At 37.4% G+C, this 17,989-nt stretch overlaps 1 protein-coding gene across 1 annotated transcript in view; it reads left to right on the top strand.

Moving 5' to 3' along the window:
* LOC122815150 (probable E3 ubiquitin-protein ligase HERC1) overlaps positions 1 to 17,989 on the top strand; it is a 5,886,073-nt gene that overhangs the window by 5,133,505 nt on the left and 734,579 nt on the right. The window contains exon 67 of the mRNA XM_044087407.1: positions 3,741 to 3,863. Coding sequence (XP_043943342.1) covers positions 3,741 to 3,863 — 123 coding nt within the window. The remainder of the gene's footprint in view (positions 1 to 3,740; positions 3,864 to 17,989) is intronic.

Here is a 17,989-nt window from a genome sequence, read left to right as displayed (position 1 = left end):
CTAGGTATGAGTGCGTGCATGTGTGTGCCTTCTGTGGAAGGTTAGGCGCCAGGCTGGCAACTCGACACCATAAAACTAAACTGTCAATCAAGAGCGGACAGGTGATCTGCTGTGGCGACCCCTAACCGGGAAAAGCAGAAAGAAGAAGTTGTTAATACAAAGGAATTTGTACAAACAGCCTGGAGGAAATTACCAATCTCCTCCCAGAATTTTTTTATTTTATTACAGTCAAAGAATACGTGAATCTAGTGAGCTATACAATTTTGTGAACATCTCCAATATACCAAGTGTTTAGAAGAATTCATTTTAGCAATCCTGTTGGGAGTGTAAAAGGCTCTATGGAGGAACTTCCTAGAAAAAATCTTCCAAACTTGTAAATTGGAGGTCAGTTTGACAGAGTACAATAAATTAATTTTACTTTCAGTTGACAGATTAATTGTGACCTTTAGTGATAAAGTTCCAAAAATTTTGTTTTGCATTAACTTTATGGATTATTACATTTTTATATAGCTTTGATGTTAAGTTAGACCAGTTATGGTTATTCTAGATCATTTCTTTGATAAAGAAAATTAGTTGTGGTTCAGTTCTGAAGGAGGAATTGTTGATTATTCTGCATAATTCTTGAGCATAAGATAAAATGCTTTGGAGTACAAGCCAATCTGTATTTGGAATATCAAAGGTGTTTATTATTTGTTGTATGTTTGGCACTGATAAGTTCCTAATACAATGCTGCCAGTAAGTAAAATGTTTTAGCTCCCAGATGTTTAAAATGTTTTCATGTAATTTGTTGGGAATTGGTTATTTTAAAGGGAATTAAGAGTTCCCACCATAATTTAATGTCTAGGTTTGATTTTATGAAGGATCTAAATAAATTGTAAATGTAGTTTATAAGATTTGAGTTGGTGAGATTCGGAACATTAAATTGTAGATTAACACACAGTATTTTCCAAAAATTGTTGATTTGATCATTTGGCAGAGCATTTTTTATGAGTTTATTCTCATTTAAAAAAATAGAAATATGAAGAGATTTCCAAATGGATGAGAAAGTTGGGTTTATCCAATTAAAAACTAATTTGAAGACAGAGGCCCTGATATATGTCTCTAAGCCTGGGAAGTTAATTCCTCCCAATTCCCAGGGTCTAATATGATGGGAATAGGCTATCCTATTTCGTTTAAGAAACCAGAGAAATTTTAAAAGGATTTTATTTATGTCTTGTAGTAATTTTTTATTTGGCAGCATTGGTATGGCTTGAGCTATGTAGTTTATTTTTGGTAATAATACCATCTTTATTCATTGCAATCAATCTTCAAACTTTAGATATAATTTGTTCCATTTATCTGTAAGTAGTTTTAAAGTAGATAGATTTTTTTATAATTTGTGGACAAAGTATTATTGATATTATCAGATAGTGTGATTCCTAAGTAATTTATGGGAGTGACCTGTTTTCCTATTAAATGGTTTGGGGTTATAAGAGAGTTTTGTTTTTTGTTTATATGTATGTAATTAGATTTTGTTTCACTAATACGTAAACCTGAGCTATCAAAAAAATTTTTAGTTTGTAGATCTAATTCCTTGAGTGAATCCTGTGAAGACACTCATAGTTAAGAGTATATCCGCAAAGAGCATGATTTTGGAGTTAAATTGATCATATATGGCAGTGCCTTTAATTTTTAGGTTTTGATGTATTGCAAAAGCAAATAACTCTGTTGCTAAACCAAATAAAATGGGTGACATAGGACAGCCTTGTTTAGTGCCTTTGAAAATGTTAATGGATTCTGAAGTAAATGGGCCAAGATTTGCAAAGGCAATTTTATTTTTATATAGATTTTTAATCAAAGTAATGAAATGAGAAGGAAAATCAAAGATTTCTAGAGCTTTGAGGAGGTAATCCCATTTCAGCATTTCAAAGGCTTTTTCAGTATCAAGAGCAATTAGGAGGGCTTCTCGATTATCCCTATTTAAAATGTCTATGAGGGACAATATTCTTAGTGTCTATTGTAAATAAAACCTGATTGATCATTATTTATAATATATGTTAAGGATTTTTTAATTCTATTAACAAGGATGGAAACAAAAATCTTATAGTCATTATTTAGTAGAGAAATTGGTCTATAGGAGCTGCACAGTTTCTGATCGTTACTTTGTTTTAAGATGGGAGAAATTAAAGAATATTTCCATGATGGTGGTATTATATTTTCGGTTTGTATTACATTTAATGTTTTATGAAAAATTGAGATGGCTGAGGATGGGAGTATCTTATATAAGTTCCATTATAATTTCATCTTTTCCAAGGGCTTTGTTACTTTTGCTCTCTTTAATTTTTTCAACTATTTCCTTAAGAGAAATTTGTTTTAAGATCTCAGATTTGAATTCATCTGTGATTTTTTTTTATTTTAGATAAGCTTATATCTAGGTCCGTGTGATCAGAATGTGCAATATTATTGGATTGGTGATCAGAATAGTGAAATTTAGAAACTTCAAGAATGTCACTAATGTCGGAAACTACTTTATTATTTCTCCCTTCATGGATGACTTTTGTGATATTATCAGAGACTTGTCTTTTAACTCTCATTGTTAGATTATGCAAATGTTTTGGCGACATCGAGTGTGAATTAATTTTTAATTTTTCAATGCCAAGTTAGTTTTATGGGTTAATATTTCATTATATTTATTATTTAATACTGTAATTGTTTTTTTTCTTTGTATTTGGATCTTGTAAATTGTCTTCATTAATGTTTATGAGTTGTTTTTGAATATTATGAAGTTCTAATTCCCATTTGTTAGTCTTGTTTTTAAACCAAGAAAGTATTTTGCCATATAGGTAAGCCTTCAGTGTATCCCATATGATCGTCAGACAAACACCATCTGACTGGTTGATATCTGGGAAATTTTGAATTCCAGAGTCTAACTATGGTTTAAATTATTGATTAAGTAGATGATATTGTACCAGTCCATGGAACTTGGGGTAATATGAAGTGTCTTTAATATTGGTGGGAAGAATGCATGGGCAGAGGCCTGGAGGTCCTCCAGTTCTGTTTCTCTTAGTAGTGGTATGATATCGGTGTTCAGTGAGGTTATTGACTTCTTTCCAAAATGTGCTTGGGCTGTATTTAAGAGAGTTTTGAGTCTGTATCTTGGATTGCCTTTTCTATCTTTTCTGGGAATGATTTGACTTCCAGGTGAGCCAGGAGTCATCCCTTAATCTAAGGAGGGTTTTAATTTATGCATTAACCCCCTTTTGGTTTAGTATTGCAGAGTAAGAGAAAGAAAGAGTTTGTGTGTGTTTGTCTATATATATATATATATATATATATATATATATATATATAGGTATACATATTTATATATATATATATATATATATATATATATATATATGTATATATATATATATATATATATATATATATATATATGGCACACACACACATGCGCGTACATTTTTGTACATTCAGTCTCAGAATCTAAATTTTTTGCCAAGTGAATAAAACATGAAGATCTTTATTTTTTGATGGTTACTGCCCAGCTAAAAACAGTTTGGTAGTTCAAAGTTTTTTTATGTTTGTGTATACTTAATGTACTTTTTTTCATAATTTGATAAAGTAATATTTTAGTGTTTGTTTATATTTGAAGGTATCTTGTGATCTGAACCACATGTTTTATGTTTGTGTATACTTAATGTGCTTTTTTTTCATAATTTGACAAAGTAATATTTTAATGTTTATGTTTACATTTGAAGGTATCTTGTGGTCTGAACCACACACTAGTGGCTTCCTCTGATGGCATGATCCTGTGGTCTTTCGGGCATGGTGATTATGGAAAGCTGGGGATTGGGTCCTGTTCTGCTAAGAACTATCCACAGGTAACTTTCAGTGTACATTACTATGACATATTGATATGCTGCAGGAAGTATTATTAAGATGTGTTGGCAAACACATTTGCTTTACAGAAATATGGGTTAAACATGCAGTCTGAGTAAACCACTTAACATTGACAAAAAAAGGATAATTAAATACTGACAAGAAGAGGATAAAAGTTATGACTACATTTCTGTTCAAATGACCTGCCTGTCAGGCCAGATGAGAAAAATGTGTTTAAAAATGCATTTTTTTAGTCAGTACCCACAGAGTCCAAAATTAGTTGCTTCATTTCCTGCCCCAGTACAGCAGCTCATTTTAATGGGTTGCTTAATAGATTTGAGGCACCTGGGAATAATTTGCTGTATATATAGAACCAGTATACCTAAGCCCAGCTGGGACTAGTATGCTGTTAGTATTTGAAGACATTGCTTTATGTGCATTGTAGTCAGTTAATTTAAACACGTGTGTGTTAGACAAACAAGTAATAAGTAGAGTCACCAACTTAAAGGCAAAACAGAGTATGTTTGAGCAGGTAATGTGTATACATTTCCGTCTGATTAATATGCTTTTGGGTGGCATCACCACCAGACTTTATATTAATAGAAAAGCCTGAGTTGTGGTAAAATACATAGCTGTATCTTACAGTATGGTTGATGGTCTTAATTTAACATACTTTTTAAAGGAGAAACAAGGAGAAATACTCTGCCCAGTATAACTCTTGCTGGACTGCACACATATGTATAGAGAATGGAAATGTCTGCAGCTTTGTATTAAGGCATACTAGCGGTATGAATGGAAAGTTAAAAGAGAAGAGAAAAGGAATTAGAGCATAGAAAGACAATCATAAAGTGGAATATTTGCAACAGACTTATGTAAGGGGTGAAGACATGCAAGGAAGGGGTAGTTAGGGATTGAGATTTTTTGGAAATTTCTGTAAGGGTGGGAAGGTGAAGAAGCAAGAGAGCTGAAATTGTACTAGCTGTACCTGGGGGTGCAAATGGTTAAAGAGTTATTAGTAAGTTTTAGGGGTTAATTGGAGGCTTTAAAAGAAATGAGGGGATATATATAGGTCTGTAAATAGTTGAGTAATTAAGAATAGGAAGCATTCACCTGTCAGGTTAAGTCTAAGACAGGGATAGGTTTACAGCGAGACTGTGAATAAAATAAATAAGAGGAAACAAGGTTAGTCCTGAATGGATAATAGTATTAGTCCACATTGAAATGATGTATTGATTGTATTTTTTTTTTGTGAGGCTAGGCAGCCTGAGGAGTACAGGCTGCTCTATATAGATTTATGGGAAGAAATGCATAGAGTATTATAAAAGAAGCAGTGGGACAGAACACATACAGCGGTCTTTGTAGTTATTTTTTCTTACAGATAAATGACCCACTGCCTAATTTATAAAGGGTTGAGTAAAAATGATAAGAGCATGCCCGAAGTGAATTATTAATGACAGTAGCTGCGAGAATTGTAAGTTAATTCTAAGCATAGAAGCACTGGTTTATAGAGTATATGTGTTATTGGTTGTAGCTGTAGACATTATTGTGGAAAACTACCAATGTACTCACATTAGTATACCACGCATGAAGATTGCACAATGTAGGACCTCACATTAATACATAATGGTGTTAAAGCAAGGTTTGAAAACAAACATATTTCCTTTTACATTAACATTTATTAGTCATAGTTGTAGGACTTAGTTACAAGTCTCACATGTGTAACAGGAATCAATTTCAGGAATATGTTCTCCTGTTTAATAAAAACATGCGTACTTTTCCGTTATCAGGGCAACACTTCAAAATGAGCGCTTGCAATCTTAGCAGGCGCTCGCACTGATCTCACGCTTGCTGCTGCTGAAGTGACACACACACACACACACACACACACACACACACACACACACACACTTTCCTGTCACAGATAATTATTACATTTTATCCATAACAGAAAGCTATGGAAAAGACACGACATCGCCTCTTGGGCTGCTGACTATATAGAGTGAACATATTCCAGTTATATGCTGGTAACGCTGTTTCTCGGAGTAAAACCTTTACAGACTTCACTAATCCATTGCAGCTCCGAAACAGTGTCTGAAATGCCCTCCGCTTTTCTTTCATAACCGCCATCCCACTTCAGTGGTGTAATTGTATGTCTTCCAAAGTGACATACACAAAGGCTCCTCACAAGGACGCTGACTGGTTTGCTTTAGGCCACTATTTCACTGCTGTGACTGCATATATTTCATTACAGCAAGCATATAACCAACAATTTCAGTATGTACTAAATGCCTTTTAGAAAAGAAGCTACTTTTCCGATGTTGGCCCGATAATGGAAAGTAATCATTAGAAATGTTGCCCTGTTAACGGAAAAGAACCAAAAAATGACAACTGAAACATGTCTATGTACTAGTTCTGTGGCATATGATGTTACAGAGTCTATTGTTTCAAGTAAATGCTATTGTCTAGTTTTCACTTTAGAAATGTTTCTGATTTAGCAAACTCACTTTTTGCTTAAAGTCACACAGTTCCTTAGAAGTGTAGTACTTTGGAAATCCAAGGGGAAATGTCTGTTCAGTTTAGAATGTAAATTAAGTGAGAGAAACTGACTCAACAAATTTGAGACAGTACAGTCTGTTGCACAGCTCTTATGCTGACATGTAGTATCAGTAGTAATTATCCATTTGTTAATCAGGTAGATCTACTGTCCCTTTTCAGAAATTACTCAAGAGCAATGTCTACATAGTAGAGAAATGAGAGTTGAAGGAATCAAACCCTGCACCACAGGAACTGTCTGCAACTCACAACCTTAGCCCTTTGTACCAACTGACAGACATCCCTGTATTCTTAAAATATATCTGTGATGTTGCTGCTGATGTGACTGGCTGAGTTGCAGCCTGGAAAATATTGTTTCTGATAGCTAGCTCATCTGCCAGGAGGAGCTGTGAATTACAGGTCTTGATGTAACAGGTTTTTGGATTCTGTCTGTCCTCTAAGGACAATATTTCATTGCAGATTCTTTTTTCATAACCAAATTGGTATATGAGAGAACTTTAAATAAATCCATTCAACTCTTTGCTTAAACAAGTGGGAGTGGCTACTGCATCCTTTGATGTACACAGGCATCTCAAGTATTACCTGTATAAAGAATTATACATTATAAAACAAACATTTTAAATTTGTTATAGAAAGAGAAAGTTTGACCATTGGGAAGTGGTTTGTCTCAGAATGTTTAGATAACTTTGTCATTTTGCATGTCATGGTAAAGCTTACAAACAGTGGTGGGGCTCACGCAGCCAGGTCAGCAAAATCTCAGACATTTTTATGGGTGTATTTGCACAAGTTTTGTGTCAACGTGCTTCTGTCAGAAGATGATCTATATAAGGCATTGCAGCTGAAATGTCAGTCGCAAAGTAGATAGTGGGACACAGACTGTCTAATGCTTATCATTGGACAGGCATGGGTGTTACTCAGGCATTCAGAATACAAAAGTTATTCAGCAGGAGGCAATATTGTATTGATTCTGAGTAGACCAATAATAATTATATTTGTTAACTAGTAATCCCATTGAAGGGGCAACCCAGGAGCAGTGTCTGGTTAAATAGCTCTGTGTCACATACGTAAATGGATGCTTTGGTAATCAAACCTAGGACTACTGGGTGGTCTAGAAGCACAGTGCTAAACCTCGGTACCAAACTGACAGTAGTTCAAACTCATACATGTATAGGAAGGAAACAAAGAATATATAATTTCATTGTTGCTGACTAAAAGAATACTACAGAGTGGAAAAAAGTCCTAGTTCACTGTTTAGGTGCCCAAACGTGATGCAGATGCTTAAGAGGAACTGACTTAACATGTATGTCTGCTTTAAAATCTCTATGGCACAGTTCATGACCTAGTATTAAAATTCTTCCTAGATGATATCTGTAAAACAGGTGTTCCTGAGGACAATAAATGTGAGTTAATGAATATATGCTAAACTGGATGTTGCAGTACATGAAAACGTTTCCCTACACTAAATACTGTAATCTTGAATTTATATAAGTTAGTGGGGTGTGGCGGGTGTAAGGGAGTGCCTCACTAAGTAGTATTTATTTACTGGGTAAGTAAACTGCCAGTGAACCCTTTTCAGCTGCAGTCCAGGCCTGAATTTAGTTGAGTAACTTTTAAGACTGCTATATTAAGTTGGGATCACTTGAGATAGGCAGCAAATAGTTTTGGAAAGCATGGACTTTATTAGGTAATATAAAAGTAGCAATAATGTTAGAAATTATTGGGAAGCAGTTCATACTGATGTTAGAGAACAATGTCTAGAAGAAGCATTGTGTCTTTCACTGATGGTCCGATGCAGATGTAGGCTAATATTAAAGACATGAGTGTCATTTGCAAATGGGAATTCATGTCAGCACTGGAAATGTATGGGAAGATAGTCATAATGGCAGTGGTAAAGATGTGTTTGAAATAGATTTTGTTTTACATTTACAGATTGTGCTACACAGGATATAGGTGCACAATTTAAAGTGAGCAAAATCTGATGTTCGCAGCATTTTCACCAATGTAGTATATCAGGATACATGCTTCTTTACTGTGGGATTGTTGATTGTCACGTATGAATGAAAAATGGCTGTATAAATACAGGAAAGTATGCAATAATGATAAGTGCTTGTAATACTACTATGCATTTGTTGATATACAGGGTAGTACAACACAGTTGTAAGTGAAGTTGGACGTGTAGTTTGTATTTATGAATATTGGTGTTGTGCCACCATATATATTTTTTTTAACAATACACGTTTTTGTTTTTGATTTATTGGTGATGAAAGCAGGTGTGCTTTCATTGCTGTGTTCTTTGGCTGATAAGTGGATCAAGTTTTTATTATATTACTTTTGCATGTTGTTTTAAGTAAATAAATGATGCAGCAGCAGGGATCCAGACAGAGAAAAAAAATGTTATCCATGAGGAGAGCTGCATCCTTGTGGCTGCTGTTAGGTCATATGTCAAATGCCTTTTTGGAAATGGGGACCTAAACAAGCTGAGAGGGCAAAGGCCTAGAACCAAGTGGTTATGGATATTAATGCTGTTGGCAGAAGGAACCACACATTAACACAGAGCAAGAAGAGGGTCAATGATATGGTAAGACATGTCAGAGCAAAGGCAAGTCAGAATACAGTTGCCAGTAGCACTACTGAAGGGGGCCGGGGCTCAAACAGTTATTCTTTTAACACCTAATGAGGAATACCTATTGTCTATTCAGGGAAGGGATGACTGTGAAACAGATGATGATGGTACTGGCATAATCAAAAGTGATGTGGACACTGGCTATTACCCATATATGCAACATCACCAGACATCTACTTAGGAAGATTGGTTTGACCACTATAACATATATTCGTAGAGAAATAAATGCTGAGGAGGAATTATTACATGTAACATATAATTACTGTTAACAGGTGAACCTGCCATTTCTGCACATAATGACGTAGAGAGTATGCATGGTGTTCTTGATACCTCCTTACACAGCATACAGTAATGTGCTCCAGTATCTGAGTAATAATATATTCTGTTAATTCTTTACAGGGTCAGTGGCAGAAACAAGCAGTTCCACTATGCTAGTAAACTTTATTATCTAAGTTTGCAAGCAGTTCCACTGTACTAGTAAACTTGGATAATAGAAGCAGAATGGCTGATCGTGATGATTGCTTTCTGCTACTGTTTACGCCTCTCTCCTCTGTCACTCTTCCACAGCTACTCTACCCTTCTTCTTCTCATTACCCACTACGAGTGTGCACTCCAAGATTTCACCACTTATGACTACCCCGTCCCAAAGCTCAGCACCAAAGATATGAACACAGCCTGACAAACTCTGCCCATAGACTTACTGCTCTGAAGGGTCCTCTTACTGCAGCCTATGTCGCAGCCTTCCCCAAGGTCTCCAGAAGCAACCCAGGACTCTGTAATAAAAAAAAGTACACTCTACGACATAACATGTATTAGTACTATGAATGTACAATTATTTATTATTTTATTTATTTTTACATTTGTTAAGCGGGTTAGTCTAACTGGGCCCAGAGAGAACTCTTTTTCAGCAGAGACTTCAGGAGAAAAGCTCCAGGATAGTAATTAAAAAAATAAGAAAAAAAAAACTAATGATTCAAGTTTTTTTAAGATACTTAATACAAAAGCTGAGAAAGGTAAATATGCAACATGAATATTAACAAGGCAAAAGTACAGTATTTTCAGGAAGCAGTAGCAATATGTTTGAGAAATTTGGTTAGCATTAAGTTATATACAAGGAATATAGTAATGCCTAAAATAAAAAATATATATTTTCTAATATGTAATATACAATACAGAGTACCAGCATTACATAGTACAACAAAGATGCATCTAATAACATAGGTACTAACTGCAGAGAGAGTAATATGTGTAGACAGTTTAGATGGCAGATACCAAGCAGGTATGTTAAGTGAGAGAAGAAGAAAAATTCATTAGGTTATTTCATGACAAGTACAAATCCATGCATGTTGGAAGTGAATTTTTATTCATATATAGTATAAATTGTGCTATGTGCTATCTGACCTAAAGCAAAAACAATAACAAAAGTAGTAGTCACTTGCCTAACATTAGGTTATTGAGTCTTGCATGCACACCATACCTCTCAACCTGGAAACATCAAAAATCTGGACAAGGCCCATGAAAAATAGGTACATATCTGTATGCTGATTAACATAAAATTTGCATACATAATTTTGTAACCCTGCCCACTCCAACAGAATTGTGGGATATCAACTTTCAAATGCAAACTGAAGAACAGACAACCAAAATATGGCACCAGAGTGCCCCTGCAGCCATTCCAATGTCCCATTACCTGGCTATTTTGCCCCATTTACTATAAACAGTAAGGTGTGCAAACTGCTTTATTATTTGGATTTTATTTTTACATTTTATAGCACAATGCACAAACACTAGATTATATCTGCTAAACAAAGCAAGACTGTCTCACAATGAAAATAGACTTGGCATTAAAACATCTCTGCCCTTGAAACTCACATTCATTGAAACCCACACCACATCCAAAGAAAATGCATCTGGCCAGTGGTGGATAAAGATTACCTTTGGGCTGTTTTCAAATCATAGGCCCCTTGCACACAAAACAAGAAACATACATGCATTCTTTGATACACCTTCCTGACTTTATTAAATTATATTCCTTGTATAATACAGCCCAGTTGTTAGACTTAAGTTAAAGCGCATTTTAACATTTATCATTGTTTTACTACACATATGTATTTATCTAGTGGCCTGAGCCATTAATGAAAAGGTTCTTCTAACCAGCTCATTTACCTGGTTAACATAAATAAATACATACTTACATAATGGTGTAAAAACTGTTTCCCACTGTTCTTTCAATGAAGTATTGCAAACTGTAAAAGTGTACATCACATTCTATCTTGCTGTTTAATGTACATATTGCTTAGTTGTAATTCATATGTAATAAGCAACTGCAGCCAGGTCACTCCTTGAAAGGGTCTTGTGCCAATTCATTTAACCAGTCATCAAATGTAAAAAAAGAAATGCAATAAAAATAAATACCTCATAGTTAAGGACAAATATTATAATCCATTAGCATAAACAATCATAATAAAACACACTCAACATTTAACAGAACAGCAGACAGCAAACAGGGCAGAGACATTACAGAAGTTGCTCTTAAAAGCCCCCCCCCCCAAAAAAAAAAAAAACAAACAAACACACAGGCCAGAATTGCTTATCAATTGATGCTTCAGCACAACTACAGAAATACTGCCCCTAGTACAGGTCCTAAATTCCCTTTATTAAATTTCACTCCATATTTGATGATGATGAATGAGAGGTGAAAGGTACAGGATTTTCAATGCATACACAATAAGCACTTCCTCTGTTACCATGACAGTTAATGCTGGATGGATCACCAAATTTCTCGGCAGTGAAAGAAATACATACGAAAAATGTCTTTATAAAACAAAGATACTGTAAAGACTACCTAAGCATTTAAGGCAGTTGTTGGAAACCGTGGATATTTGGGCAAAGAAACTGTCAGGCCCTTAGCTGCAAAAATATATGTCATCTGTGTTACAAAATGTGGGGCATTTGTGCAAAGAAACTGTCAGGCATTTAGCTGCAAACATATGCATTTTATTTAACTTGGTATAAAAACAATCCACTGAAAAATATGCAGTTGTCAAAAATCAGGCTTGCGAGATCTAGTGATACGACTGTAAGAAAATAGTTAGCTGCAAAGGACATGTTAGATTATTTTCTCACACACACAAAATGCTACAACTTAACAGCTTCCCGGGGCCTTTTTGAGAACTTTTTCAACTTCCTAGATCTGCTCACAAAGCGAAAATGCTAACTTTCCACACATTGCTTTTAGTTTCCTGTAGGGCAATGTTACTCGCCTACTGGGGTCTACAGCTTTTGGCAAGTGCAACAGATCCTCCAAACATATGACACCACCCCAACAATTCAACATATTTTAAGGGGACAAAAAAAATCTTACCCCAGAGTGCTGATGAAGCCATTAACGGACCCTTCCGCATAGAGGGAGACTATATCCCCAATGTGAAGAAAACTCGACATTTTGTCAGACATTTTTAAGCAGGTCGCCAGCCAATGCTTAATATATCCACACAAACACAACCATCTGGCTGAAGTGGGTGCTGTGGAAAGGCTCCGTGGGCAGGTGACACAGGTTTTTACAAGCCAAGGGCAGGTAACTAGCCTCAGTAATTTAAGGAAGATCTAAGAAGTGACGTTTCCTCCATGTAAATAACTCCACGGTCTCCACCAGCAAAAGCAAAACCAGCCAAAGCTCTCCAGCAGCAGTCGTTCATTTCCTATGTGCAGAATGCACATAACTCCATCAGCAAATGCAAAAACAGCCAAAGCTCTGCAGCAGCAATTGTTTTCGCGGTCACCGATCCATTCAAACAGCCAGAAAGGACGTGAGCCCTCGAGCTCAATTCCGACAGGCTGAAGGTGCTGACGTCATCGCAAGTGATGACGTCGGCTCAAAAAGGCACGAAAAAAAAATTTAAAACAGCTGGGAAAAATCGGAAATGAAGGGGTGCCACTCGGGAATCATGGCACCCCATTATTTGGACCCCAGAACTCGGTAAAAAACGAGCAATTCGGTACAGTTGAAAGGTTTGATGCACACCTAGTTGGTATACCCCTTCCACAAAGACGTAAATAACCCGTTTTATTTTTGACCTTGAAGCTTATTTGGATTGTAGTAGAAATACAGTAATTTATTTAATTAATACAAACTCCTGTATCATCCTGCCTTTCAGCATCTCTACAGCTCTATCTCTGGGATAGCCCTGCTACAGTTCATGCTGATCTAATTAGCTGGAACTCCTCATGAGCGATAATCTTTTAAGATCACCATAGGAGGTTACTAGGCTAATGGCCATGGGGCCCTTCCAAGCCTAGCCAAGAGTTTATCCCCAAAAAAGAAACCTCAGTCAGCACCCATCGACTCTGTCAGTGAAGGACACAGGTGGAACCCCTGGGACAAATTTGTGATTTCCCATCCACTCATCAAGGTTGCACTTGGAGGGTCAGTGAGGTGCTCTGTTTGACGTGTATGGGAAGTCTATTCCAGACATGGGGCAGCCTCTGGGAGACAAACCTGTCTCTCCAGCAGGTTTTGTTGATGTTGCATATTATATTTAGACATTTGAGTGGGTAGTGTGTGAGGAGTTAGACTTATGGATGTGGAGCATCTCTATTAGGGCAGGGTCCGAGATTGCCTTGTAGGCGAGACGCAGATCACCCCTGAGCAATCTGTACAATACCGAGTAAAGTGATAATGATTTGAGCCTGTCTGCATAGGACAGGTGTTAGAGGCCATGGATTCTCTTTGTGAAGTAATTCAGTGACCTTTCCAGTTGGTGCAGATGTTTGGAGAGGTACATCCTAAACGGGGCATTATACTCAGTTATTGATCTAATGCGAGAGGAGTTTAGAGAGGTAATAACCACCTTTTTTCTGGATGCAATCCCTTTACTTATGAGATGAACCAAGTAAAACGCTTTTCTGACCACTGCTGCTACATGATGGTCGAATGTGAGGTTATCAACCTGAGTGCCCTGGTTTCTCACTACAGTTTGTGTGCTTAGGGGGTTGCCATTGATGTGGCAATCAGTAGGGGTCTTGTTTTTGCCGAATGGTATGATGATACATTTTTTTGCGTTTAGCTTGAGGCCATGACTTTGGCACCAGTCATTAGTTGCTGTGAGACCTTCTTGCAGTATGTTAACATCATTTAGGGAGTCAATGACAGCACCCAACTTACAGTCGTCTGCAGACTTGGTCAGCCACAGGCATTTTATCTTTGCCTGGACCTCTGAGAAATAAATGCCAAGCAGTAGGAGTCCCAGGACAGATCCCCGGGGAACTCCACTAGTGACAGGTCTGGTATCGCTGGTATCAAAGGTGGAGGTGCCTGTTTTGACTTTGAGGGTCCTGTCAGTGAGCCATTTGGCCACCCACCTGAGATAGGGATTTATGCCAAGTTGTGTTAGCTTTTTGATGATGGCCGAGTGGGGGATTTTGTCAAAGGCCTTGGCCAAGTCAAGGTAAGCTGTATGTACTGACTTTCCCTCATCCAGGGCCTTGGTGACATTCTCAAAGATGTCAACCAGATTCAACAGGCAAGATCTGCCCTTGACAAGTCTGAACGGTGTGGGGTCAAGTGCTTGGAGATTGCCTATGTACTTGTTTATGAGATCTATAATAATAATACTCTCCATGGCTTTACAGATCAGATTTGTCAAGCTAATGAGACAATAGTTTCCAGGATCAGTAGTGGCACCACCTTTGTGCAAGGGGATGACAATGGTAGTTCTCCACTCTGCTGGAAGGAAGCCAGTACTTAGGCTGTGGTTGAATACATTGTTCAATGGCAAAGATAGTTCTTGCTGGAGATGGTGCAGAATACATTCCAAGGAAGCTGTGTTCTTTGCCTTGGATAGGGCCTGTAACACTTGATCTACAGAGATGTGAGGTGTGGGACAAGTATCAGGGATGTAGAAAGGACCTTGGAGGGGGTCATTAAGTTTGTGCTGAACCTATCTGCCAGCAGGTTGGCTAAGTCAACAGGATCAGTGTAAGTGATACTGTTAAGATGCTTAATTTATTGACCTTTAGAACCTTCTTTACCATCACCTCTTTCTCTTTGATTGTTTCTGGCTGATAAAGTCCACTGTTGGTGTCGGCTCACCCTGTTCAGCCCTCGTTATGCTCGGGCTTCACTCTACTACCCTGCCCTACCTCCCACTTCCCACCCACCCATATACTCTACACTTACAACTCTCAAAACTTGATCTCCACCTCACCCTTCCAATCACTTCTAGACTCCAATATTTCAATTAACTAACCCCCTCCTCCACCACATCTATACCACTTTAGCCACACCCTATCCCACTTTACTATTCCAGTCATCATAACTTCCTAAAATGTACCTTCTTAATGCTATTTCAGTGATTACTTTCTCTCTAGCCTCCTCTATATCTGATCTCCTAAAACCATGCTGATATACTCATGCCTGTCATTTCTTTTTCTTCTCCTTCTCACTAGCCTAACAACTCCACAAAATGCAATACTTAAGTACTGAACTATTACCTCATCCTTGCCACTCAATCCCTGTACCACGTACTACTCTCTGATACCTCCAGCTCTAATCGCCATTCATATCTTCTTCTATACCCATCCCAAAATATTCAATACCAACTACTTCAAGCTAAAATTAACACATATGCCTACACTTTCACAAACCCTAGATTAACTAGACACTCTTTCAGTATCATATATTTGTGTGGGGACATTCACCCATACCCAGGTCCCAACAATACTTCACAAGGAAAACATATAACATTGATCAGTTTTAACCTCAGAAGCATATGCAGTAAATTCCCAGCCTGGTTAGTATTAAACAGCCCTGACATCCTTGCCGTAAGAGACCTAGCAAAAACCCGGAATAAAAGATAGTGTTGTAACCTGGAGGTTGGATTTCAGTATCAGATTAGACAGAGTGCACAAAAAAAACTTGGAGGTGTTGCCCTAGTCTTTCCAAACACCCTAACAGTTACCCACATTCCTAAAAGTAAATACAGCCAAAAGCATCTGCATTGTCATTCTGTATATCCCTCCCAGACAAAACATTCCTCTACTGGAAGGCATACTTTCCTGGATTTCCGAAACATTACAGAGTGAAACTATTATCCTGGGTGATATTAGCATTGATTGGCAGACACTGTCATCACATAACTCAATGAACAGTTTAAACCTCTGTGGCTTTACTCAAATAATTAATACTCCAACCAGATATAGCAGAAACGATCCACCCTAGATTGGGTGAATTTCTAACCCTACCAACTACCCTTCCTCTGATACACTCCCTGACTCCCTAGATGACCACCTATCAGCCTTTGCACACAGGACCATAACCCAACTCACAAAACAGCATAAATTTAACACCATACACAACCTGCAAAAATTCAACAAAGATATATTCATTAACTTTCAAATAGTTACCGACTGGCCCGTATTAAAAAGACTGTCCCTTAATGAGGCAGTTGAATATATTAACAAATACACTAGCCCCACAGCATACAAAAAAGAATAAAAAAAACAACCATTCCGCATGGCTCACCAAATCATCCAAAACCTTAATGAAACACAGAGACAAAGCTTTGATAGCCTGGCTAAGGAATAAAAATGATACTGACTTACAATTATTTAGATAACTCTGCAATCAGACCAAGAGCGAAATTTCCCATGACAAAAAATTATACTGCACCCACATTCAAGGTACCTATAAAAACATCCTCAATACATTGTGGACCTCCATGTCATCACTTCTCAACCTAGGAAGTAAAAACAATCCCAATCCATGCACAGACATAGAACCTCATCAAACAGCCATCAGAATCAATATAGAATCCATAGTCAACCTAACAGCAAATATAACTAGTAAACCACAATACACCACCCCCAGTATAAATCCACCAATAATACCCCTGTACATCCCCCACTTTGCTCTCACATAACCTACCCACACTTATCTCCAAACACTCTACCATTCCCTTTTTCACTTTAAGCCCATTCTTATATCTCTGATAAAAGAACTACCACAAAAACTAAAACCTTTGTTCAACTTCTGCAAACAATAATGAATACCTAAAGCTAGCTGCAGATGCTTTAGCATTCCCTGTTAGCATCTTGATTAATAGATCCATAACTGAAGCATGTCCCTACAGTATGGAAAATGTCACATATTATCCCCATACATAAGGGAGGAAACCCCACTGAAATCAAAAATGCTGTCCCATTGCAATTTTGCCCCTCTCTCTAAATTTCTAGAAAAATGTATATACCTCCTATTTCTTCACCATTTCACACTAAATAATCTACACCCTCAAACTCAGCATGGCTTTAGTCCTGCTCACAATGCCTCAATAACCCTACTGTCTTTTATGAACTCTGTCTGCAAAACCTGTGACTCTGGCAAGCTAGTATCTGCATTATTTCTGGACTTGTCAAAAGCATCTGATATGATCTCTCGCTCCAAAATCCTGACACGGCTTTCCATTATAGGTCTATCTTCCCTCTCAGTTTAGTGGATGTTCTTCATTCCACATTGCTGCAGTCCTAACTATTGGGTAGTCCGCTGTCCAGTCGGCCCGAATACCAAAGTATATGGTTGGGTACTTTTTGCCGCATGGTCCGATGCAGAAGCAATTTTGTGCAGGTTGGCGTTCTGAAAGTTTCTGAAGTCAGAGTTTCAGACCGAATCAAAGTTTTGGGAATATTTTGTTTTTCTTGCCTCAGTATTTAACCGGATGTCAGAAAAAGTGAATAACTGTATTTCTTGTAACAGATACCTCATAGGGATTACCATACTTTGTGTATACCTTGTTTAGGGCCTGAGCACGGCGTTGTTGGATGCCTTGTGCTAGATTTAACAAACGCACTATTAAGAGAAGGTTAGACTGTGCCAGGTTAGTTTTGGGAAGCGTTGTAATTATAAAATGCCGTCGGATGCTCCGGCGCCCGCTTCGGCAAAAGCGCAAGGATAAAGCA

Source organism: Protopterus annectens, chromosome 1.part1 (assembly GCF_019279795.1).
Source record: "Protopterus annectens isolate FY-2018-M chromosome 1.part1, PAN1.0, whole genome shotgun sequence".
Taxonomy (NCBI): Eukaryota; Metazoa; Chordata; order Ceratodontiformes; family Protopteridae; genus Protopterus; species Protopterus annectens.
The sequence above is the reverse complement of the archived record's forward strand: the minus strand, read 5'-3'. Positions and strand labels throughout refer to the sequence as shown.